The following is a 26,854-nucleotide window of genomic DNA, read 5'->3' as shown; positions in this document are numbered from 1 at the left end:
GTTCGTATCAATTCAACAAATTTGTATAGGAGGGATTGAGGTATGGCTTAAGTCTAAAACGGGACCGTTTCATTTAATTTTGACATCATTGAACAGTTTTAAAAATCACCAATATTTCAAAATCCAAATATCGCATATTGTAACAAGTTTTCAATTATCATTTTCACCATGCTGTATAACTCAGAATCGGTTCAGGTAAAGCTCATGATAAGCAGAAATAGTGTTGTTTTTGAGAATATAAAACTTAAATTTGGGCTTTTCATTCCCGCACGGAAAAACTAGGCTTAACTTTGTGAAAATCGCAACGTCACGACGTAATCTAATTAGGCACCCCGTGGTTAAATCCGGAATTCCAAGCACGTTTTAGAAGTTAGCAATGTGGTCGATCAGGAAATCAATACAGTAAGCTAGACTTGCATAGCTAACCACGGCAGATCGGTTTTTATCTCTGCTTTCGTTTTAAACTCTCATCCATTTCCCATGGCGAAATTGTTTTCAATAACACATTCCTTAAGCTAGCGGAGGGCGTCTGTTTTTCTTTGCGTATTCGAACATCTACAAGTCGTAAGAAAGTTCTAGGGTAAACCTGAGCTTCATTGTGGACTAGAAAGAGGAAAATTCAATCATTTATAACGGCAGGTCAAATGTTTATTAGATAAGTATTGAATATGTCAACTTGAAAGTGTGGTTCACTAAAAAGCAGATATAAAGCTGTAGAAGGACTCGACCCCACCCCATTGAAAACCTATATGTTAACTACTTTTAATGGAAAATCATTAGACTCAGTCGTGAGGGAAATAAGACACTGTGGCACGACTATTATCAAACAGATGACATCGTTAGGTGGAGGGATTCTGAAAGTATTGTGCTAGAAGAAAAAATGATACGTCGATCAATTCAAAGCTTCAACATCGCCTCCCTTCCCTTCAGGAATTCTACCTTTTAAAGATTGGTTCCAGCCCCCCATCTCCCCCGTGAGCCATGTTCAAATGCCATGCCCAGGTGCTAGATCTTAGGGGTTCTCAATGGGGTTAACTATTGGCCGTAAAACGGCAAAAATTGGCCGTAAGGCGTAAATTTTTACAAATTTTAACCATGAAATCCTAAAAATATTGTAATCGTAAAAAATCAGCATTAGCCATAAAAATGGCCAAAAAATGTTACCGTTAGCCATGAAAGCCATCTTTTCATTAAGACCCTCATTACATTTTCACATCTTTTGCAAAAGGCACGATCAGCAATTGATTTGACTATTCCAGCTCCAAAACCTAGACCTTATAAACCCTATATTCTGAGCCATCCGCTTTAAGTACCTCCATAGTAAAAGGTAAACCACCACTATTCCACTGGAAAGACGTGACGCTTCTGGTTGAGATTCCCTACCCCACCCAGGTAAGGTTCAAAGGACGACAGTCAAAAGCCTGTGGGTTGCCCCGGACGTTGAAGCTGCGATTAATCGGTGTATAACGTCTTTGACACTGATTCAATATTTTTTGAACGTCAAATACTGATAAAAAGAATGTCAGTTAGTTACGCTAAGCAAAACTAATTCGATTGAGTTAACGACCACACCTATAAAAATAAAACAAACTTGTGATCATGCGTGACTTTCTTTACATTGAATTTCTAGCAGAATAACGCAAGCACAAGGTAAAAAGTTGCAAGGAGATGTATTTTCAAACAAAAAAGCTCAGGGAGAAAATAAACTATTAATGAAAATACCTCGAGCCTGATGTTATAACAACTTACTACATGGCAGGACAGTCTTGAGGTAAATCTGAGCATTATGATTAGTTCTTACTTGGTCTGGATTTTGACATTCGGACCATTTCCACGAAAGCGGTCATAAGCCGTATATTTGTGTTCGCGAAAGCTGAGAAATTAAAATTAAAGAATTTTTCCCGAACGCTATGATAAAATGCTCAGTAACATCGCTTGCTTGAGCTGTATTGGGAAATATTGGCCATCGGCACTTTTGTACGGACCTCGCTGCGCTCGCTCCATACTACCACGATTTTGGGCCTTTAATTCTCAGTACGGCCCTCGTGCTTGGTTAGTAAGAAGCAATTATTTGCGGCAACTGCTCATTTGTCTTCCTCTCCACAGCCTCTGTAATTTAGAAGGCTGACACATTAATTCTCTGTGAGCAAACCACAAATTTAAAGAAAATCCGGAACAACGTGTCACGCCATTTTGGCAGTTTGACTAGAGCGGCGCTTTGCAGCATTTTGGAAATCTTCCTCGAAATGATAGTTTTTAACAATGAAAACCTGAAAAAATGGCTAGCTAGAAAATTTTTCTCAAAAATGCTTTACTAATTCTGCGATTAGGCCTGCGCGTTTTTCCTTTAGCATGGCTGGATAACTCTTCTAGAATGCATGGCATCTTTCTGACCCTCTCGCTCATCCAACGCCTAAAAAACAGAGATGCTCGGAACTGGTGATCTAGTCTGATTGCTTGAAAGTGTGTTAAGGATTGGCGCTCGATCTAAAGTTAAATCTATTTCCACCTCAACACCGGTATTGCCAACTGTCTTTAGGTGCTCAGAAGTGACATTACGGCATCGACATTAGCTGAAATAGTATTAGATGAAATATCAAAGACATCAAAAGAATTACCTTTTTCTCGACTTAGTTGTTTTAATTTGAGAACAGTTTCCAGCCCAATCAATTTACGTGAGTTTTGTAACCAGATCGAACTCTCAATTTGGGAAGAACGTTCTTAACTCAGCCAAGATTCTTTGTTTGTAGTGATTTCAAATGTTGAATTGTTTATGATACATTTATCCCCAGGTCTGGTTCACCCTATCTATTTCTTTGTGTTTCCAGCTCCATACTTGTATTCTTCCCCTATTTCAATAATTTCGTACTTTGCCTGTGTTTCGCCTTTACTCTGACTTTGATCCTTGCCCTAATCTTTTTTCTATAGCTATTTGTTGTTTTGTGTTTTACTTATCGTCTCTTCTAGGTAATGTCACTATCATATTTAACTTTACATGAGATCTCCGCTGCTAAGTTGACAAGTTTCACACCAATGACTAACTGATAAGAAAAATTATTATATAAACAATTTTGTTAGAAAAACGCTATTCATCGATATTCGTGGCCGTAAAATTACAAGATGGGAACAAGATTGAAATAATCTCAGCCTCTAGTGACAAATGTTTGAGTGTGTCACATCTACACACACAGATTGCTTCCCGTCTTCAACGTCTCCGGCAAAGAACATTTGACCTGCGCAGCCGTTATAAATGATTGAATTTTCCTCTTTCTAGTCCACAATGAAGCTCACGTTTAGCCCGGAACTTTCTTAAGACTTGTAGGTGTTCGCCATGCCGAGAGATCGACGATAGTCCGCGGTTGATGTCGTGGACGCTGCATATGCAAAAGAGGGACTTTCAAATCTCAATTCCCACTTCAAAAATGCTTCTAATCAGGGTCTATCAGACATTTTTTGATTGAAATTAGCATTTCTATAAATAAAAGATAACTATGTTTTGGAAGTCAAAAGGACTTTAAAGATATTATTGAAAAACAGGAAATGCAATTAACTCGAATTATGTTGCTCATGCATAATTAATGAGATCGATGAACAGCTTCAGTACAGCGGATCCGAAATCTTCTCAAAAACTAGATTACAAAGCCCTTCAAAGCTGGCGACTATTTTTCTTGTGATTTTCAAGACTTCACCAAATTCGACTCATTTTTTTGCTTACACAAGCGCTCGTTCCCCCAAAGAAGTCAACACCTGGAAAAACGTAATACGGGATTTTGTCAGCTATTTCGGGCGAACTTAAACGGCTCTCTGTGCCGTGAAATATGTCTCAAATGGACGATCGATCATCGTAGAAGAAGTTCTGACATGCACATTTTGAAAACACTACCTCATACCGGCGTGGTGAGACATGGATTGTGGGAAACAGAGGCGGATTTAAAGGATCAGAGAGGCCATAAGTTGTCAAAAAAATGACCGTCCGGGGCCGAACTTAGGTACATCGGGGGATCGTACGAATTCTTGTGGGTGTTGCTTATGTTGTTTTTTAATGATTTAGATGTGGACATTTTGACTATCCACTTTATCTTCAAACATATAGCCGCATTTGATTCATTTCTCACATAAAGCTTTGTACGGAAACCAATTTTAAAGTCCCCAAATCTTTCACATTGCGCATGTTCCACTGCCAAAAACAGACGCCCTCCGCTAGCTTAAGGAATGTGTTGTTGTAAACAATTCCCTAATGGGAAATGGATGAGAATTTAAAACGAAAGCAGAGATAGGTACTAATCTGCCGTGGTTAGCTATGCAAGTCTAGCTTGCTGTATTGATTTCCTGATCGACCACGGTGCTAACTTCTAAAATGTGCTTGGAATTCCGGATTTAACCACGGGGTGCCTAATTAGATTTTTTCGTGACGTATATGACGATGTTGCGATTTCCACAAAGTTCAGCCTGGTTTTTTCGTGCAGGAATGAAAAGCCCCAAATTAGTGTTGTTTTCGAGGATATAAAAATTATTTCCACTTATTTTCACTCTTTCCCTCCCTGCCATGTTGTTCAAGCTCCGTCATGTTGTTTGATTACTGAGTGGTTTTTAATCAGAAGAAACTTGAAGAAGATTTCTTTTAGCCGATAATCATGCCAAGCAAAAGTAAATCCAGTTCGAAATTGAGTTATGCTGAGGCGGTGGAAGGGTGCGAAGATGCCGAGCTTGTCTCGGTTAGTGTTATTCGTGCACTTCTTCAATCACAAGAGCGTATGTTCAAGAACTTTGTGGAATCCGTTGCGGCAAGTCTAACTAAAAGGGTCGAGGATCTAGTGACTACAATTGCAGATCTTAAAGCAAGTCTTGAATTTAGCCAGAAGGATATTGAGATGCAGAAAACGCAGATTACTTTAATTGATACGAACTTAAAATCGGCGGTTGAGGAGATGACTAAGCTCCAAACACTTGGCGCGAAGCAGCTAGAGAAGAAGGCGACCTACCTCGAGAATCAAAGTCGTAGGAATAATATCCGCATCGAACGCATAATATAAGAGTCAGGTGGTGAGGTTTGGGAGAGCATGGAAAGCAAAGTGAGGGAGATGTTCGCTGAAAAGCTACAGGTGGAATCACCTCCTGCACTTGAACGTACACATCGAACCGGAAAAGGTAAGAAACCCGATGGTACGCAAAAAACCGAGAACAGTCGTATGTAAACTCTACGATTTGAAGGAAAGAGAAGCGATCCTTAAAGCTGCTAGAAGAGTCAAGCCGCATGGAATCTATATTTGTGAAGATCTTGCCGAGGAAACGATGGCGAAGCGAAGAGAACCTCTTCCAAAATTAAAACGAGCAAAGGAGGAGGGTAAGATTGGTTACTTTTCCTACGATAAACTAGTCATCAAGGAAAGACCACCTAGTGCCAGTTATTCATCTGGATAATCGTATTATCTACCTGAACGAAATGCTAAATGACTAACATTACAATCACCAACAACAAGTGTCCATGTTAATTTGTTCCAGACTTGTGAACAGGAATAAGTCTATACGTTGTGGTAACTGCCTTTATTGGATTCACTACAAATGTAATGGACTATCCTTGGATGATTATTGTCTTCTATGTTCAATTAATGTGGTATGATATTGTAAACACTGTACTGCCTCCATATTTCCTTTCTCCTCTGTTGAGGATTCTGAACCATATAGCCTTATGAACTGCAGAATACCAACTCATCTAGAATTTCTACTCTCGCTTGACATATTGTCTACAATTTCTGGTATTACCTTACCTTGATGTATTCTGATATCGATAATAACATACCTAATCCCATAAACTCAATATTACTGCCAGGGTCGGCTAACCCTAACAACCACAATTTCAACACGGCGAGACGAAAAAACATGGTTAAAACTGCAAATAAAATAGAAAACGAAAACTATTAGAACATAATCTAAACTAAGGAAAGCTACAAAGCTACATCAGAACATAATCTAACCCAAGGAAAACTACAAAGAAAACGACGACGAAAACTAACTACATAATACAAACTTACATTTGTTGCTATGTTGTAAATCCTGTCTAGTGGCGAACAAGCTGCGCGAAGCGAAAAGAACGAATATACAAGACACTTGACGAAACTGCCCTGAAAAAACTGCACCAACGATGAACAATACGGTTTAAATGCATGCTACGTAAAGTAATGACACAAAGAAAGCGCACGCAAAACTTTACTACAATTAACACTACTGCACAAGAAACAATAGACAAAAATAATGCGTAGCAATCTACACTCTAAGTATTATATATTCATGACTTTGAAAAAATGACTTTATCATCTAATAAGTCCTACTTCTCCTTGTTTCATGTCAACCTAAACAGTTTAGATGCTCATCTGGATGATTTACATGCTACTCTTGATTTATTAGCCTTCCCCTTCCAAGTTATAGGAGTCAGTGAAACAAGAGAAAATGTTTTAAGAAGATTCAAAATGAATAATGCCTTGCTTGGCTATAATCTGCATTCACAGCCATCCAGAACAGCTGCAGGTGGTGTTGCTATTTATACGAGCAAATGATTGAATGCTGTCAAAAGAACTGACCTTAGTGTAACTGATGAGGAATTTGAAACTGTTTGGGTTGAGATTAGGAATATTAAATCAAAAAGTATCTTGTGCTGTTGTGCCTATAGGCACCCTTCGTCCTTTCCTGACAGATTCCCTGAGCATATTGAGTCTGCATTATATAACTTAGCAAGAGAAAACAAGAACATACTTTTACTAGGTGACTTTAATATTAACCTGCTAAATTGTGTAAACCATCTTGCTTCTGAAAATTTTCTTGATATGATTAACTCTAATTATTTATTGCCTTATATTCTCCAATCAACCCGTGTAACTGATAGAAGTGCCACCTTAATTGACAACATTTTTGCTAACACGTACAACTTTAATGCTCTTAGTGGAAATCTAGTTACTAAGATTTCTGATCATTTCCCTCAGTTTTTGATCATCGAAGACCTTAAAGTTAATTATGCCTCCTTAAATTATTACAAACATGATTATTCCCATTTCAGTGAGGAAATGTTTGTTGATGAAGTATCTCACCTTGATTTCTCATCCACTTACAATAGTAATTTAAACACTGATGGCAATTTTCATCTTTCATATGACCAAATCGACTCATATACCTCATACTCGAAGCATATACTTTATAAGAGGCTTTCCAGGAAGGAGATTAAAGCATCGTGCAGACCTTGGATCACTAGAGAAATCCTTGCGAAACTGAATTATAGAGAAAAACCTTATTCTAAATTACTTAAAAGTAAACAAATAGATCCTAATATTCATTATCTCTACAAAAAAACTTAGAAATAGGGTTGTTAAAGATCTTAAAGATAGCAAATCCAAATATTTTAATCAATATTTTTCTTTAAATAAACCTAACATGCACAAGTTATGGTCTGGTATCAGGTTAATTATAAATATTTGTAAATGTAAAAACAGTTACATAACTTCTATTATAAATAACAATTAGTCTGTTGATAACCCTTATGACATTGCTAACATCTTTAACGACTTCTTTGCTAATATTGGTAAGACCACGGAAAAGGGAATCCCTCGGGGAACTCATAAGACATTCGGACATTTTCAAGACTGCTATAAAAACTGATTTTTTTTTAATCTAGCTTTCAAAAAGATTTTTATTTTTACTCATGTTTCTTATTCACTTAAGTATGCTATTGTTATCTCTGAGTGCATAGACTCGTAGGCTCCAATAGGTTCTTATATCCTAGTTACTTTTGCCATAATTTTATCTTACGATATTGCGAAGCGCGACTTAACGTATTCATATAGAGGTTTGCGCTATATAAATGTCAATTATTATTATTATCATTATTATTATCCATGGTCACATAGACTGTACCCCCTTGTTTCAATAGATATTTCAAATTTACATCTTCTGTTTATTCCTACTCAACGAGGCAATCATGTAACAGAAATCTTTATGTAGCCTCAGTTAATACTACTCAATATGGCCTACGGTCCCTAAAATTCACTGGCCCTCGCCTTTGGAATTCTTTACCTACAAGTATAACTAATTCAAATTTTCTTAGAATATCTGGCAAAACCTTGAAGAACTCTCTACTTAATTGTTACTCTTTTTAATTATCTACTTTAGTGCATGACGCAATACTTTTTATTAAAAAAAAAATTATTCTTAATTTTTCCCTTAATAATTAATTAACTATATCTTATAATTGGGGGGTGATCCACTGGATCAGCCTTTGCTATTTGGATGATCCTAACTAGCTACCTACTCTATTGCTAAATTTTTTTTCCTTATTCCTTTGCTGTACTGTGTTTAGTCGCTATGTAAATTTAACCTATATATCTTGTAAAACCAAGCTGAGTTAAAAATAAATCATCATCATTATCATGAGCTTAACCAAGGATGTAGATAATAGCCTGAAGCCGGGAAAATTACCTGCCTGTGAACGCGATTTTTCCGGCTGCAAAGCACTACTTCTTTCTCCAAAATGTTTTTAAATGTTGTCAGAAGATTGTTATTTATTTATTTCGCTTGTTTACACCTTCATTGCTGTCTTACCTGAACTGAAAGAATTGTAAACACTCCATAATAACAATAATAATAATAATAATAATAATAATAATAATGATGTTTATTCACAGTATATCCACATAAAAAGGTGTGGCTCTTCATCTGTGAAGGCCTACGATACAAATATTTCATATTAAAACTAAATTATAACGACTAACTAAATTGTAATAAAAATATACATGAAAGTAAATATGCAGAATATATTGGTTGGTGGTGGTGGTTATTTCTATATCTTTTACAAGGAAGACAAAGCGCGCGCCTTATAATTCATGTATGTGAAATAATGAATGCCATTTAGTGCGACGATCGCATCATTCGCATTGCATCGCCCATTTTGCGGGCTCAACGGCCAGCTGTATTTATTATTTATGTATGCAAAATAATGAATGCCTTCGATTTTGCTATGCATTTTCAAACTTTCCCGTGGGGGGCATGCCCCCGGACCCCCATGGGTATAGCGTGCCAAAGGCACGCCAGAAAGGTCCTTCTGGCCAGGTACCCGCCTATCATTGCTAGATTTCCGCCTGTTAAAAACTTTAGCTACATCCCTGTTAACCTGAACCGATTCTGAGATAAACAATTAATACTGCAGTGCTGTTAATAATTCTTTGAGTTAACGCCTTAAATAGAGGACATTACGTGGCCGCGAGGGGATACGAATTTTATCTTTGAGTGTGAAAGTATGTCTCACTCGTTCGCTGCGCTCACTCGTGAGAGATACTTTTAGCGCGAGAAGATAAAATTCGTATCCCCAAGCGGCCATGTAATGTTCTGTTTATTATATAGACACTAATGAAATTTCCACCTAAAAAACAACTTTTTATATTCATTTTCGAAACAGCTATTGGGTAATTATGTTGGTAACCATAGCCACACCAATATCCTCACACGTGAAAGATAAAAATAGTATGTTCACTGCGCGCGGTGAAGATATGATTTTTTAGTAAAAGGAGAAATCCTGGTATTTCATCAGTATCTATATAATAAAATGAATTAAATGACTGAATACCGCAGAATATTTATCATATTCTAAACTTATCAAGAAGAATGTCAGTCGGTAAATTATACAACTATATTTAATAGTTTCCTTTACCAATTTCCCCGAAACTTCTAAACGCTGCTAAAATTTCATACGCAGCGCGATTACTTTTATGTTGACTTAATCAGTTATTATGAATGCGGATATCTTGAGCCCCCACTTCCATTTATAAGAAAATATTTTATTGAAATCTGGCTGAGTAGTTGTGTTTGTGAAAATGAGGTCACTGAAGCGACGAACTGTTGGCTGTTTATTACATTAGAGAATGCTTGTTCATTTTACATGACGGAATCTCTTTTGGGCCATATGATTTACAGTGTACAGACGTTTGGACAGACCTTCAAATTTTACAAGATGGACAGAAAGGAGTGCTGAAAACGGACAATACAGCAGGTTTGAGGCAAACATTGAGAACTTTCGCTTAAGAGGAAACCCATAACATGTAGAAGTTTAGTTTGCTAGTGAATAATTGTCATGATGATTTCACTTAACAATAGCATTACGGCTTGAGTCAATGAAATTGATTTCAGTAGTGTCGAAAGAAAGAAGCCTACTTTCATTTAGATCTTTACATTCCAAAGTTTTAAGAATTTATTCATAAATCCTAATCATTTTTATCCGAAGTAACATATTCATGCTGTGTGTGGCAGATCGAGTCCTTGTTTCTTCAAAGTACACGAAACCTCCTGCATTAAAATGCACAATTCATTTCCGCTCCCGCTTTGCCTGAGTGAGTATACAAACAGACAAACATACGTCTGTAGAACTCTACGGAATGAGTTTACACCGACTCAATCCTTTTTCCCGAATCCTTTTCATTTGTGAAGTACTTGAATACATGAAACTTTGCGTTTCAAGGCAGTATTTTGATGTTTTGCTTCCGAATGTTTCAAGACGGCATTCCAGTCGCTTCAGGCGTCATGCGCAATGGCACTGTTTATTTCAAGCTTGGGGGCGAACACTTTCATCTTCTGATCGAATCTTAGCTTTTATGAATTTCAGTCAGCCTAACCAACTGTAATTTGTTTCAATCATTCAATTGGTAGGATTTTGCATCGCCGAAGGTTGTAAGGCGTTAAATTCAATATCTATTATTGATTGCAAAGCAAGATTGGAACCCGATCATGATCGTATGACATAATATTTGCATGTTTCGAACGTTTCGCTTCAGTGAGAGTAAGAGATCAACGAGTGAAAGCTTTGTTGAGAACTGAAACTTCTCAAGATTTTGAGTAGATTGTAGTGTCTTAAGTGAGGGAATTATCTTAATTCGGGCATATTGCTTTTCTTCACAAGCGAAATATCATGAGTGGCCCCCAAAGCAGCGATCTCGACTGTTGCAACTGACACCGAAAAAGTGCAAATCAATATTGGAGACATGCTTGACTAGAGTTATCTTATTACTATAGTGATCATTACCATAGCAAATTATTACCAGAGCATATTATTACCATAGCAAATTGTTACCTTAGCAAATTGTTAGCATAGCAAATTATTACCATAGCAAATTGTTACCATAGCAAAATTTTTTATCGGACAGTTTGTTATCATACTCATGATAAACAAATCTGACTTCGGCTGTGCGGTCGTCCGATTTTGTTATCGTTCGCATGATTACAGACGGAATCGGACTCCACCGGCATAGGGTAAAATATGGACTGGATTGGACTATTTTTGGACCACTTTTTGGACCATTTTTTTGGACCATTTCTTAAGGGGGGAAACACACCATTACTACTCAGGGTGGGGTGGGTGCAGTCTATAAGTACTGAGAGAGGGGTGGGAGGTAGACTGTTGTTACACAGGAAGGGGTGGGAAGGTGGTTGTAATTGTAAACACTACTAGTTAAAGTGCCCCTGAGACGAAAATTGACCATTTTATTTTGGCCTAAATTGTTTACACAATGTTGAATTGGGTCAAGTTAAGACCCTTTTTGCCATTCAAAACTCAAAGCAAACCTTCGAAGACCAATTTTTACCGCTTCAAAGTCGTCCAAAAATCGTCCGCCATTGCTGGAAACATGTTCCAGCCGAGCCCGCAAAAACGTCATCATGACGTCAAAGGCTCAACAAACTTATGCTTTGCTTTGTCACAACTCTCTTTGTTCGCTGCGCAGAGAATCACACATATTACTTTTTTGAGAACTCTTTCGTTGTCAGTCGGGAAATGTCGACTTTTTCAGACGATAAATTGTCCCAGAAATCATCCGAAGCTTCTGTGGATAGTTTTGCGTCGACAAACGATGAATTTTTGCCATGCGAATAAAGGTAAACACAGAACGGCCCGGACTCCCCATGTGGCTTTTGTGGTCACATCGCTTTATCGCGTTCGAACTGTACTTTTGCTTGTCGTAAGGGATTTTCTTTTTTTGTAAAAAATGATCGGGTGATTAGTAAAAATAGTTTTGGGCAATGGCTAATTGTGTATCCGAAGGCGGATATTGGGAGTTTGTGAAAGCCATTTCTAAGCCATCAATGTGTTTTCCCCAATGCATTTGGTCAATGATCTCATTAACCCTTTCCTACGTGTTTTTTGCTATCGGCGCTTTGAGAGGTTTGAAGTGAACTCTGTTGTTGAGTTGCACTTTGACCTCCTTTGTTTTTTCTGTCTTATTCATGATGACTATTGTTGTATATGAACTTCATATATTTCATTGTATCTGATTTATCACTTTCACGGGTTTATTACGAATCAACTTAACGGCCTGCTCCCAGTTGGCTTGTTAGCTCAATTGGTAGAGCGCTGCACTAGTAACGCAGAGGTCAGTGGTTCGAATCCCGTACAGGCCTGATTTTTTTCAGGTCTGATTCTCGCTATTGCTTAAATAGCGCTATCTACTGCGAGGATCGTGCATCATATGTGACTATTGTTGTGTTGCTTCGGTGAGGTTTAAAGCAGAGTTTGTTTCAACTCTTTTAGAGCCGTGACCTCATTGCGTTACAAAGTATTTTTTGGCTTAGATGCAGTCCGTGCAAGTAGCGTCATGACAATTTTCCAAGTAGCTCTGAGGGGCGATAGAAGACTGAACCGGTGGCATTCAGTTTGATATGAAACAGTAGTGGTTCTTTGTTTTGTCCGTGAGAGGTGTAACGGAGGCGCAATCGTCTTGCCTGATTTTAAATTCGTTTGTCACGGGCGTTGGGATGAGTTTGAGATCCTTTGATAGCACGCTGACTTGGCTGTCAGATGGTTGATAATTTGAAAAGTTTTTAAAGAAATTTTCATTTTCTCGGTTTTTTAGCTGCAAGCCTACATTTTAAAGTGTTTTTACGCTCTGTGTCTAAAGCTGTTTGTTCTGCTTTCGCTGATATTAAAGCCAGCTCTTTTTAGAATCAGAGCACACAATTATATTTTTCATCTCTTTTGTTTAAAAGTGAGCTCTTTGAGGTCAGAAATCTCAATCCTCAACTCGGCTATGTTATCATTCTAATTTACAATATTCACCGAGTACTTTCCTTTGTGTAAGGTATTCTGCCGGGGTGATGTAAAGGTGGATATTGATCAGCTCAAATGTAAAGGTGACAAAATGCGCGGAGGTTCGCAGACTTCGTTTTCCGGCGTCGAGATCGCACTGAGGACGGTTTTTCTTGTCCCTCCTCTTCTTGAAAGGTAGGCTCTGAACCCGACAGAATTCTTCGCCTAGATCCTTCAAAGTACACAGATCTCTCGAAACAGTCCTCCAAGAAGTGTTCGGAGTAGATCACAAATATTTTTGTAGGATTGAAATTTACTCGGCGAGGTCGCACAAATCGCATCCGTTTTTCCCGCTGTGATCTATTTGCAAGACTCTGATGCAGAGAAATACCTGCAGCATGGTCTGCACGATTACTTCAGCTTTAAATTGCGCATCGAGCCTTTGACGTCACTTCTCCTGAGTCCTGCGATCAACTTCCGGAACAGGATTAAATAATGGCGAACGCGAAATCGTGAATTTAACGGCCCGAAAAAAGATATTTCTAGTGCTCAGTCCAAACTGAAATTTGGCAGAGTAGGTGAAGGAGACACACTGAAAACGAGAATGGAAAAAAATGATGTACGAAAAATTTGATCTCAAGGACACTTTAATGGAGCTTTTTCTTATGATATAAATGACTTTAATCGCTTTTTCGACTGACTTCTTGTATATCAGATATCAGTTGTCTGCGCTGGGCCGCGGCGTTTCTTTAATTTTTATTTAAAATATCGTTTTTACGATCCTCCACTGTTGACGTATGCATGTGCCTTTTGAGTCGATTTGTGCACCATCAGTTTTCCTTCGACTATACAGTATGTAATTACCAGATTTATCTATCTTCCTTTTGTCATTGATGTTATCAGACAAGATCACAGAATTTCCGGTTCTTTGCCGTTGACTTAGTTGTATATAAAATTCATAAGCGCCATCGCAATTTTAACGTTTATACGTTTATTATATAAAATAGTTGATGGTACAATCGTATAAAGCAATCTTCCTTCGGGTGTCTAAAGAACACAGACCTCGAAAACGGCGTCCAGTTTTTACTTGACAGCAACGCTTTCGCATGACAAAAAAATTAAAGAAACTGACTTTTTGATATACAAAAAGTCAGTCGAAAAACCGATTAAAATAATTTATACTATCGAGTAAAAGCTCCATTAACCAGTAGTGTTTACAATTACAACCACCTCCCACCCTTCCCTGTGTAATAACACTCTGCTTCCCACCCCTCTCTCAGTACTTATAAACTGCACCCACCCCTCCTTGAGTACTGGTGTGCTTCCCCCCTTATGAAACGATCCAAAAAATGATCCACAGAATAGTCCAGTCCAGTCTATATTTTACCCTATGCCGACTCCACTCAATCCTATTACAGCTACTTACTATGCAAACAAAGATTTAAGTCTGACTTGCGTAGCGCGCTCGAGATTTGAACTGCTCTCATATTATGAAATCTGAGAGCGTCGAGCGAGAAAGTGAAAGCTTCCCACTCCAACTTTCTCGCTCCTATTTTCCGTTTTTAAATGTTCTTTTCGTTGTCTGCCTGGAAAATCACGATCGGATAGAGTAGAGAGGGACTGCTCTTAGTTTATGACTGTATGGCGAACGCCTCGCTTCCTTGGCTAAATGCATGCTTTCATCGTCAGTGCCTAGCGTAGTGCGTCTCTGGATAAATAGTTCAATATATCTTTGGTCAGTTTAAAGCAAGATAAAAGCAAACAGTGGCGATATCATAGTTGTAAGCTACCGCCTTCTAAGCTTTAATATTGTTGCCCTTTATACAACCGTCACCCCTATCCGTCCCCCACACCCGTCGTTATTTGTACTGAGCGAAACCTACCAGTATCACCATCCTCAGGGAGAATTTGTCTTTCCTTCAGTCTTTCCGAGCTTTTAAATTTCGCGCTTGTATGCTAATCGGAAACTTCGACAAATCCCTAGTGTGTTCTGAAAATGTTGCGCCATTGTTCAAAAATGGCCCTAGAGGGTCATTTTCTGCTTGTATGACAAGGCCTACTGTTATCAATGTTGAGCCACGTTTCTTGATATGAGAAAGCGAAATATCACCCAGAAATTGTGTAAGCGAGACATATTACTCATGTAATACACGTAATGGTTTTCTTTTTCTTATGATAATAACAACTAATAGTTCTTTCTAATCGTCATTCAACTGTATATTCAACCGAAGCTTGTATTTGTATGTGTTATTGACCGATGGCTGGATATGTCGTAGTCCGGTTATTTTCTGCATTCTCCTAGACCGAGACGAAGTCAAAGTCCAAACGCAAACGCAAACGCAAAAGAAAAAAGAAGAAAAGAACTTGGTTAATATCCGGCCATCTTGACCAAAGAAGCATGATAAAATAACGATTTATTATATAGCAAAAGTATTTCACTTAAATAAGAATCAAGAATGACTGTTTATCTCGAGAGCCGGGGAAGAAAAACAACTGTGTTTGTAGCTCAGCGTATCTAAGAGGCTCGTTTAATTGTTTCTTTGTTTTTACTGTCTTATACCGCTTTTTGCCACTTTATCGCCGACATTGTCCGAAACTTGCGAACTTTGTTGATGCGCTCCACGCAGTTTTTCTCTTGCGCGTAGTCCCGAGCGAGTAAGGAGGGCCCATCTTGCCCGCTGGGCAGCCAATCAGAACACAGGATTCGCTTCATCTTGCCCACGGGCGCTACCAGCTATATGATCCTCCCTGTTTGTTTCATCACGCCTTCGTAATTTCACTTTGCTCTCAAACAGAAAAATTGCATAATAACAGCGTCCTTTTGAAAGAGGCCCGGAAGAAGGACAATTACGAATGCTTTACTCATACCTTCACTTTGGGATATGTTTCACAAGATTTTCGAGTCAACACTTAAAAGGAACCCCACAAGCTCTCAGTAATCTATTTTGTCATTGTTTGTCGCGTTCTCAGCGCAGTGTTCAACCAAACACGAAGACTATGCAAATCAATGTTTTTATTTATCTTCGGTGTCGAGTGGTGAAACTACATGCAAATAAACTAAAGAAAACGATTGAACGGAAACAGAAGACAGAAAATACGATAAGGGAAAACAATAAAATAACAGAAAGATGAAAATTTACGTGGATGATGCTGCGATGAGTGATAAACTGACAAATAAAGAGGTTGTAAAGTGAACTCTGCTGAAACTAAAGACGCAACAAACGAGCTCCTAACCGAACGGGCCTGGGAAACTAAGCTGACCGAGTGGATCCCAGGGCCCACTGACAAACAAAGAGGCAAAACCTGTAGCATTGTTTACCTTCTAATTCGATGCGAACGATTAAGGAAGCTTTTAAAAATATCAAGAAGACTCTTGAAGAAACTAGTGATAATAGGCGAAAATTGTTGTGTAGGAACCTTTCAGAATGAACTTAATTGACATGGAAACGCTAACTTCTATAGCCGAAGGATAGACCCAAAAATTGAGACACAAATTAACTATTAAAGTCATAGAAATTAACTCTATTAATGATCAGTATTCTCTTTGCGTAGATGGCTTGTGCCACCTCTTGCAAGAAAGCATTTTCTCCTAGAATTTACCGATCTATTTGTTTCGGTTGTGACTTATGTTAATAATTTGGCATAGCAATACTCTCGGGTAATGCAGGAGAAAGCTGTGGTATGGCGGTGAGTTGGCTTCATTTCCATAATTGTTACTAAAAGCGCTTGAAAAAAGTAAACGCTAAAATAACCTGGAGAATTTTAGAGTGATCTTTGGATTTTTGTGTTACTCGTAGGATTCTTTTCCAAGTATGGCGACAGCGTCTATTTCTACCAAAGAGACAACCAACTACGCCCGGTTGTGTCGCCTGCTGGTGGATTTAGGTTCGAAAGTACTAAGAGATACATTCGATAGACTACGTCCAGCAGGAAGCCTTAACAAAGTTTTGACAACTCATCCGGTATTTCCTAAGCTTAATTCCTTAAGAAAGAAACGAGTTCTCAACCAAGCGCAGTGGGTTATAATCACTTCATCTTCAGTGTCATCTGAGCAATTTGACATTTCCTTGCTAGCTGTCCTTCTAAAGAACATTTGTGGCTTTTCTCCACCGACATCTGGCTGGAACACTCTCCCGCATGCAGCAGACAACACAGAGGCAGCCGATATTGTCCGTATTACGATTCATCGGAACGATGTGCTTGCCCACGCCAAACAGGCTTCTATTGATGATGGAGAATTTGAATTGCACTGGAAAAATATCAAGGAGGCTTTGGTGAGACTCGGAGGAACCATTTATGAGGCGACTATTGATAAAATGAAAACTGAGGGAGTTGACCCTGAGAAGGAGCAATACTATCAACAGCTTCTGAAAGAATGGAGGGAAAATGAAGAAAGCGTCTTGGCGGAGCTTGGTGAAATCAAAGGTCGTCTGGGGACCCTCGATTGTCAACTACAAAAGCTGGACGAGAAATTAGATTTTGCGATGCCAGTGGCATTATCTGCAGAAGAACTTAACGTTGAAGGTTGGTACTAAAGATGTCTTACTAAAAATACACAGATATGCCAACACTTCAGAGTGCTATGCAGTAACTCGACAAGCAATAAATTCTATGCTGATACGATTGAACAGAAGAACTCAATATCAAATCTCCCCAAGAATTTCAGTGATTTTGAACAGAGGAAATTCTTAGCACCTCAGATGCTCTCTGACATATCATAAAAATCGTCTTGCAGTGTCACTCCAATTCTTGTGCTTTTACATTGCAGATTATAAAATCCGTTTAGAGAAGCACTACAACAACTTAAGCCAGGTTAACATCACACCTTGGGATCCCGACAACACCGTACACATCGATGATATTTACACAGAACTGTTTTGGGTCAGGGACAACCGGAAGCCAAGTGGGAAGAAAGAGGAAAAACTCGATGATTATTCCGACGTTTTGAGAGAGCAGAAAAGCAACTCACACTCAAACAGATTCCTTGTTTACGGTATACCCGGAATCGGAAAATCCACCTTTGCTCGGAAAATCGCTCTCGACTGGGCAAAAGGCAAAAAGGAAATCCTTAAGAAGTTTGATCTACTTCTCATGATCCCGTTGCGGAATGTTTGCGATAGTACGACGTTTCGTAACATTTTGATTGAGGCCAAGCTATTTCCCGCGGAAGATCAACGATACATTGACGGTCTTAACAGGTACATCCTTGATCACCAAGATAAAGTTTTGTTGGTTTTGGATGGCTTTGACGAGTACAGCGCCACTGGGAATTCGCCAGTGGTACATCGCATTTGGATAGGGGATGAGCTCCGAGAATGCTTCGTGATTTTGACGACACGACCAGTAAAGGAAGATGATACTAAACGATTCAGCCACGCGCAGTTCCAGATCAAGGGATTTAACTGGGCTCGGATCAAAGAGTTCGCAATTAAGATGCTGGAAGATGAGAAAAAAGTAGAGATGTTTCTAAACTACATAAAGAAGCATACACTGATGGAGATTGCAGAAATACCCCTTCTTCTGCTGATGCTTTGTCTGGTCTGGAAGGAGAAAGATCGCGAAGCTTTGCCAGAGGCGAAAGTACACCTGTACAAAGAGTTCATTCAAACTCTGTTCAATCACATGGCTGCAAAAGGCAACGAGGAAAAGTTTGAAAGGATTGGTGATTATGAAGGAGATCTTGAAAAAGTTGGAGAGCTGGCATTTAAAGCCTTACTAAGCAATTCTCTTGAGTTTGATTATGAAAATTTTCCTACCGAACTTCTGAGTAGCAAATTACTAACTGTTGGCGTTATTCAGATCGTAAAGCTCTTCAGTGCAAAGCCAAAGAAGAAGATTGCCTTTCTACATAAATCCATTCAAGAGTTCTTGGCGGCTTGGTTTATCATTCACAGGCTCATTCCTTCCTCCAAAGACGGTCTCTCATGCATGCCAGCCATAGATTCCACCAGAAAAGTGGTCGACTTTCTTGAAGTCTTCAAGTTTGTTTGCGAGTGGTCACCGGAAGGTTCGATAGCAGTATTGCAGCACCTTGATTCTTTGAGGAAGAGCCAGAATCCTTCCGAAGACGAAACCCTATTCCTGGATGATCTGTCGGACGATGACAGAAAATTGTTAGAGCTAACCTTAGAGTGCTTTATTGCAACACCCAATGAATCAAAGGCAGATGTCTACCCGTCACTTCTGAAATCTGTCAGTGGCGTCTTAGTTATACCAGACACACTCTTGCCTCGAGTAGCCGACGGCCATATTGTGAAGTCTGACACCCTTCCTAACTGTGTTCTCTTCGATTTCCAAAGGCATCCAGCTCTGAAAGACCGGGATTACATGGCCTCTATCATGGACGATCTTAATTCGGTAATTGTAATGACCTCAGAGGAAGGAAAGGCTTCGGATTTCGTGAGAAGACAGACCAAAAGCGAAGTATTGGCCTCTCTGTTCTTAAAGGGCAAGGAAGATGAGATGTGTCTACACTTTTCTCAGATTTCCAGTGTTGTCATCGGTGCATTAGGTGAGGCTACACCACCAACCATGGATACTATTGTTCAGACACCCACGGACCATGAGGATACACGAGGCAGTGATGAGGCGACTAGAGTGGATAGGCTAGCTAGCCGGCATTGCTTTTCATTGGCAAAAAAGATTGACATTGATGAAATACATGGCGACATGGTTATTTCTAATGTCATGCCCCTTCTTACCAGACCCCGTGAGGTAGCGTTACGAAGTTTTCATGAATCTTCACAGCCTAAGAAGATTGAAGCTCTTGTGTCAGGAATAAGCATCACGGAGCGTCTTCGACGTTTGAGACTCCACAAAATATGCTTGACAGCACAATTTCTGCCCGTTCTTACAGATGACTTCCATAAAGCTAGTAACCTGGAAGAGTTGTACCTATCTGAAAATCCGCTGGGGAGCAGTATTAGATGCCTAGCAGACAATCTACATCACCTGCAACAGCTGACTGTCTTGGAGTTGTCAAATGTGCGTATGGACGAACGAGCCTTCTCAGACCTTGCCAATTCCTTGTACCATGTTCCTCATTTGAAAGTACTTTCCGTGTCTCGAAACCAGTTGGGAACCTCGATCTCAGAGTTGGCAGATAATTTGGAGTATATTACTCACCTTACTGATCTGGAACTGAGTGATACCAAAATGGATGAAGAAGGAGCAAGGTCCCTCGCCAAAGGCTTACAATTTCTTTCAAAGTTAGAAAATCTGGATATTTCCCACAATCCTCTGGGAAGTGCAGTTGTTGTGATTGCAGAAAATCTTTTCAGAGCAGCCTGCCTAACTGAGCTCAATATGAATGACACAAAGATGGGTGTCGAAGAGATTACAGAGCTAACTAGCTATCTTAGGTCCTTTCAAACTCTCAGAACACTATCCGTTGGTTACAATCCATTGGCACAAGGAGTGTGTGATCTCGTCGAGAATCTCTGCAAGGTCTCAAAACTCAAGCGACTGAACATGGAGAACGTTGAGATGGACGAAGAGGAAGTAGATAGGGTCAAAACAGCTTGGAAAAGAAACCAAAGTCTGACCATTGCCAACGATTATTTTGTAAGTACCTGATGCGTTACCACCATAGTCTAGGCTTATCATATTGCACGTTTTAAGATCGGTCTGAACGCAAACATTAATTCCCAGCAGAGATTTCAATCATCTAGAGCAGAAAAAAATGTGTTCGAAAGCAAAAATGTAACACTCACAGAGTTCATGTTACATGATAGTTCCTCTCCAGTAAATACCAAGTGCAGTGTAAGAATTTCACCATTTTAGTTCCTTCAGTGTGTAAAATATCAGTCCCATTTGAACTTAGAAAATCAGTCGACCTACGTTTCAGTAATTCTTCTCTATTGATAAGCTCTGCTATGAAACACAAGGAGAAATTCGTTTGTAGTTTATCATTATTTAACCAACTCCTTCCTAATATAACGCGAATCCATACACTTCTTTCTCATTCATGTCTGACTCAGATTGTCGATTACACTTATTTCCTGCATTTGCGTTACAATAGGATGAAAAAGGAGAGCCGAAAAAAGGACGAAGTGTAGAAGCATTACCAAATCAGCAAGATCAAAACGAAAGTTCCAATTTCGCTAACTCATTGGAAAAAGCTTATCAAACTGGTGGTCCACCCGAAAAAACAGGTAATGGTGGTCATAATGAACCAGCAGCATATGACGGCTATTTCGGGTATGATGACTATGATCCCGACTATGGCGGCTATGGCGGCTCTGGCGGCTATGACGGCTACGACGGCGATGATGACTATGATCCCGGCTATGGTGACTTTGACGACTATGATGAGTATGATCCCGGCTATGGTGACTTTGGCGACTATGATGAGTATGATCCCGGCTATGACGGCTATGCAGACTAAGATCTCGGCAATGGCTACACTGACTGTTATGATGACTATGGCTTACGACTATAGATTAAGATTTATTTCAGGCCAACCATAAAATAAGTGAGTTTGAGAGGCACCGGTATAGTCCTGGTGCTCTTTACCTATTAACTGAAGGATCAGACGAATTCTTCGGAGTACCTTTTCTTATTCAGGACGAGGCAAAGTAGGAGAATGTTTTATTAAAATCTTAGGAGAGAAAGATTGTTTTGTTTTGTAATGTATTTTTTTTCAAAGACTTGTAGGTTGAAGTGTCTATTAGGTGTATATGAAAAGGAGACCAATTAGAATAAATATTGTCGCGAATAACAGAAACCGAGTTTCCAGATGGGATTTGAACCCACGACCCTCCGTGATTTAGTCGGATGCTCTAACCACTGAGCTACAGGAGACTCTATGGTGAGCAAGGGTCAATTAGTGGGTATTGACTGGAACCGCATCATGCGGCTACACAGCCAAACATCAGCTAGCGCATAGAAGCTCACTAACAGCATCACGCTGTCACATTAAAGCATCACATGCATTAAAACATCACATGCAACCAACCAGCCCCCAAAGTGAGCATGTAAAGATAAAATAAACAGTTTTTAATAATCCAATTTAATTCAAATCCCATCTGGAGACTCAATTTTTCTCTTGTATTAAAAATTGTTTATTTCATCTTTACAAAAACAGAAACAACTGTTAATTTTCCTGAACGTTTTTCTGATTTAAATGTTACTCCTGGTTGAGGCAAGAAAAGGAAATTAATAAGTGATAAGGGACAATTTTACTTTACTTCAAAACCAGAAGATTTTAGTCATAAATGTAGGTACGCAATTTTTGACGGATCCACTCTAGTTAGGTGATAAAAAAAACCAGTTTCGGATAACTGAATACAGAGATTGATTAGGGATCTCAGTGACATATATTGTATTTGGATCTTTGTAAGGGCTCCAATCTGTGGTATAGCATTATATATATACAGTATAATTATGCGTTATTGACCAAGCGTGAGGTCAAAATGGCTGGATATTGGTCGAGCTCTCTTCCTGTATTTTTAGGGACTAAAACTATGTCGACAATAAACCCACGTTTATGTTTCCTTTTTGTGACTGTCCTCTGCTTTTTTCAATTCCATCGCCGACACTGTCCAAACTTTGTAACGCGACCCTAGGAAATGTTTTTCTTGCTCGGGATCAAAGCGGGCAATCCCAAGCGGGCAAGATTGGCCCATCTTATCCGCTCGGGTAGCCAATCAGGGCACAGGATTCGCCTTATTTTGCCCACAAGCGTTACTAACGATATAATTACAAAGCGTAAAACAAGCTAGCAGTTAAAATAAGCACCTCGTCCGATTATTGAGTATTCCTGCCAACCTTGCAGCCAACGGTCATGAGATGGCCGACTGTAGCCGTCTTTCTTAATTTCACCTACATCTCAGATTTTAGCACACGCTTGGATGGGATCATATGATTTTCAAGCTCAAAGTACTTTCCATCCAAGGAGAATAGGGTCCGATCGAGCGATAGGTGAACCTCTCTTATTAACATTGTTGTGAAATCCCGTGTCAATTGAAAGAGTTCGTTTTCTTTTGTTTTCTCTTCCAACACATCGCAGCACAATCTTCCCAGAAATCCTCTTGTCTACTGAGAGTTGAGTTTATCTATCTTTCGTTTAGAGCAGGAAATCCGTTGTCTCATAGTTTGCACTCTGGACACTGGATTGACCTAGATAAGCAAGTGCATCTAAGCAGCGATCTCGGAAACGGAGAAAAATGTACACTAAAACTCAGGAAATAAACAGAGTAGACTGTTTTTACATTCGACCTTGATGACGATAAACATTCTTTTAAGAGGTAAGGAATGCTCGAATCTCTTGAATTTGAACACTATTTGGACACTTTTTTTCAGAGAAATGTATAATCTAGCTGTTTAAGTTTAGTGCGCGCTTGTTTTGGTGCCAGAAGATTCGTACTGAATTATTCATGTTTGCAAACGTTGCGCATGATGTCATGTTGTGTAATGTAATGTTTGTTTATTTATACCCCTTGCAGAAAATCTGAATTACAGGTATTGTCAGCAAATTGTATACATGGAAGTAAGCTTACAAAATACAATAATACATAATGGATTTTTACACATTTTGCTTTAAATAAGTGGCAAACTTATTCGTTACAAACTTTCCAAAACGGTCAGTTTTTGTGCTTTTCACTTAACTAGTAGAAGAAGACCAGAGATTGTACTTTTTGCTTGGTTGAGCGAGTCGGCTTTTGAAAATATTGAAAACAGGGTTTGACAGTGTCAGGGTACGTATAAGCTTCTTACAAGCTTCTTCGCGCCTCTCCGCAAGCGTGGCGATCCGAGACGCAGCTAACGCATCTGCATATGCAAGGTTCGGAAAAACAATAGCAAGTACGCGTTTCTGGACCTCTCCTAGGGCCTGCGACAAGCACTGTGGAAGATTGACGAATGAAGGTGTCGCATATTCCAGAAGAGGCCTAATGAGCGTGCAGTACACCCCAACAATGTCAGCTTGGGACACTCCAAAGCGCTTAAGCGTTCTGATGGCATATAGCCTGCGGTTGGCCCTCTTAACTATATAGTCCGTGTGCTCCCCCCATGTCAAGTCGCTTGATAAATAAACCCCGAGAAATTTAAACGACTTGACACACTCAATTACAGATCCGCCGGTTACCAGGGGAGGGCAGGCGACGCTATTATAGTGAAGAAAGTCCACCGCCATAGATTTACACTTCTTGGGGTTAAGGGACATATTATTATCTGAGATAAATGTGTTAATGGAGTTTACAGTGTAGCCCATGACTGACAGTGAGTTCCGAGGAACAACCTCCATCACTGTAAGGTCGTCCACGTATTTGGCTCTAGGGCCCCAATCTTTGACTAGCTCATTGACCATAATGGCGAACAGAAGTGGACTCAATTTCGTCCCTTGAGGGATTCCTCTGTTAAGGTGTAAACAAGGAGACGATGAATCAGATATTCTTAGACATTGCGATCTCTCCAGTAAAACAGCGGCTAGCCATCTAACTAAGCAGGGGTGTAAGTTAAGGGATTTAAGCTTCATTAACAGAATGTTATGATCTATCAGATCAAAGCCCTTTCGGAAGTCCGCAAAGAAGAACCTAACCCAGCAGTTCCCACTGTTCAGCGCCCCTAGTGCGAGGTGAAGAAGGCAGCAAGGTATAGTAACGATACACTTAGTTCAAAACCAAGGGGGTTTGAAAGACTGAACCGATCAAAATGTGTCATGTTTGTTAAGGTTAAAATGCAAGATTTGCGAGATGCCAAGCCTCTCGGTTCCTTTCTCCACTTAAAGTAATAACACTTGGTTCAGCTTGACTTTGATCTGAACTTTAAAAGGAATTGTTGAATATAAAGGCACGGCAAAGAATGACTATTTCTCGCGATCTGATAAAAGTTTTGTAAGATCCAAAGTTTTTCAACATTCCTCATCAACAGCCTCTGTGACGTTCCGCATCGTACTTTGCTTTCCTTTAAGGACAGATTGTGGGTAAAAACAAGTAGTAATCTTTGCACACCTCTGTATCGCCAATGCAGTTCACGTATCGACATTTCAATTTAAGTTGAGCCTTAACATTTTGGTTATCTCCTCAAACTGAAATGTAGATACACAAATGCAACAAGAAGAACTTATTTCTGCCAGCGATAATAGGTAGATTCTCAAAGTTTTTTGTACAAAGTTTCTTTACACACTAACGTGTGATGTTAAATAATTTTTTTTTTACTATCGTTCATTTACTTACTTTTTTTCCTTTTCCATGGATGATTTACATGTATTGATTTCCAAAGGCAATGGGTATCTTTTGATTCATAGCGAGAGATGGCTGCATTGTTTTCCTCAAGCAAAGAGATAACGCGTTTCCTTTGTTAATGCTTGATTTATTTCAGTAAAGTTATCACTGTACGGTTTATTTACGTACAACCTCGAACTGTTAGTAATACGGTTAAAAGTTGGCAAAGTTAACAAAAGTAGTAGAATGCCAGTGCAAAATGATTTTTTTTAAGTCTATCATAAGAGTTAAGAAAAGATCGTTTTGTTTCAGAAACAAATCAGTTTTCAGTACTTGTGATCCTCCGTTTGGCACCCAATGCTCATCTCATCGTTGGTCCATAATTGGACAGACTTTATTTACACTTTTCTGGCCTACGAGAATATAAACGTTTTTATCAATAATTGTCATCGCTGTGATAATTGTTCAAATGAGCGCAGCGCAATTGATGAGGAAAACCCGACTTGTTAGTCTGATAAACTTTACCCTCTCCTTTGTGAAAGTACTTGTGATTTAATCTGGTCACTTAATGAGTGGACAAACCTTAACAATATACTAATAGCAATTATCTGATAACTTATAATCAATTTTAAAGAGTTAACGAATGTGTTAAAACATTGAGTGGTTAATCACAGCAGCTTATCGACTTATTTGTTATCATACATCATTTTATCAACAAAGGCAGGTTTACGAGGAGTCTACGAAAATTCTCGTATATGGTAGTTACCTGATGCATCAAAGATGGGGAAATGTAATTTATTTGTTTAGTAAGTCACCCCCGTCTCTTTTCCGGGCTCTCGTTTGAATCGCAGGAGACTGTGAACTCGATTCCTTTTACGCAAAATCTTATTCAAGGCATCACGAACATAAAATTTTAAAAAGCATTATCCAAAGATCAGAAGTGTTAATTAGTTGATCTTCCCCTATTCCAAGGGACATAAATTTCTATAGTGTAGGGTGTGTATTGGCCAACCGGATTCGAAGACGACGGAGGAAACATGCCAAATTTGGTTAACATGCCATATTTAGTTATCATGCCAAATTAGTTAACAACCTACCATGGCTTGGTTGCTCACGAAATGAAAAGGCCGTAGCTAAATACAACATTCGAAAACCTAGAATGTTTTTATAAATTGAAGCTGTATCAATTCAATTTTCAAATGAATATGCGACTAAGATAATCACAAAGCACCGTGGATACTTGCACTGGCGCTCTCGCCTCTTATAAAGTGTTTTCAAAAGTAACGAGATTTAACGCTTTGTTCCAAGTTGAAAAAAGGCTGAGGAAATCCTAACCACGGTTTCATTTCTAGCTTTTAAAAGAAAATCTCAGTTGAATTTTGAAAATCACCCGCAGTGCGTCATTCTTGAACTCTCATTGGTGCAGAAAACTCGTAATCTTTTTCTTAATAATGAGATTTAGGACGTTACCCGTGTCCCACTAGCTCACCAACATTTTCTCACTTCTTAAGTAATTTGCATGTTCTTGTACTAGATTCTCTATGGTGTCCTATACGTTCTTTCCTTTAGAATATATCTCATTCCAACTCGCTCAAGATCCACCGATTTGACAATAAGGATAAAATTAGAATGAATAGCA

General features: G+C 39.1%; 1 protein-coding gene and 1 non-coding gene across 3 annotated transcripts; one reads left to right on the top strand and one right to left on the bottom strand.

The window, feature by feature from the left end:
- Positions 1-9,922: 9,922 nt before the first annotated feature.
- Positions 9,923-22,549, top strand: LOC111330322 (NLR family CARD domain-containing protein 4). Of its 2 annotated transcripts, XM_022935159.2 has the most exons (4): positions 9,923-10,030; positions 16,849-17,575; positions 17,820-20,614; positions 21,072-22,549. In XM_022935159.2, exons 2-4 carry the CDS (start codon positions 16,864-16,866, stop codon positions 21,435-21,437), a joined length of 3,873 nt encoding a protein of 1,290 aa, XP_022790894.2. In that variant the 5' UTR covers positions 9,923-10,030; positions 16,849-16,863; the 3' UTR covers positions 21,438-22,549. The 2 variants fall into 2 exon arrangements, with proteins under 2 accessions (XP_022790894.2, XP_088615841.1); XM_088759715.1 differs by lacking the exon at positions 9,923-10,030 and having other exon boundaries at positions 16,008-17,575.
- Trnaf-aaa (transfer RNA phenylalanine (anticodon AAA)) lies at positions 21,781-21,853 on the bottom strand. Its single transcript has one exon. It is a non-coding gene; the product is annotated as a tRNA-Phe (tRNA).
- Positions 22,550-26,854: the final 4,305 nt, after the last annotated feature.

The sequence above is a fragment of the Stylophora pistillata genome, chromosome 1 (genome assembly GCF_964205215.1).
Source record: "Stylophora pistillata chromosome 1, jaStyPist1.2, whole genome shotgun sequence".
In the NCBI taxonomy this organism is placed as follows: domain Eukaryota; kingdom Metazoa; phylum Cnidaria; class Anthozoa; order Scleractinia; family Pocilloporidae; genus Stylophora; species Stylophora pistillata.
This window is presented reverse-complemented; position numbering and strand designations above follow the sequence as displayed.

Excerpts from the sequence above, each read along its gene's own strand:
- LOC111330322 (XM_022935159.2), top strand. The coding sequence starts at position 16,864 with ATGGCGACAGCGTCTATTTCTACCAAAGAGACAACCAACTACGCCCGG. Across the intron at positions 17,576-17,819 it reads AGAAGAACTTAACGTTGAAG|ATTATAAAATCCGTTTAGAG; the intron begins GTTGGTACTAAA and ends TTTACATTGCAG. Across the intron at positions 20,615-21,071 it reads CCATTGCCAACGATTATTTT|GATGAAAAAGGAGAGCCGAA; the intron begins GTAAGTACCTGA and ends GCGTTACAATAG.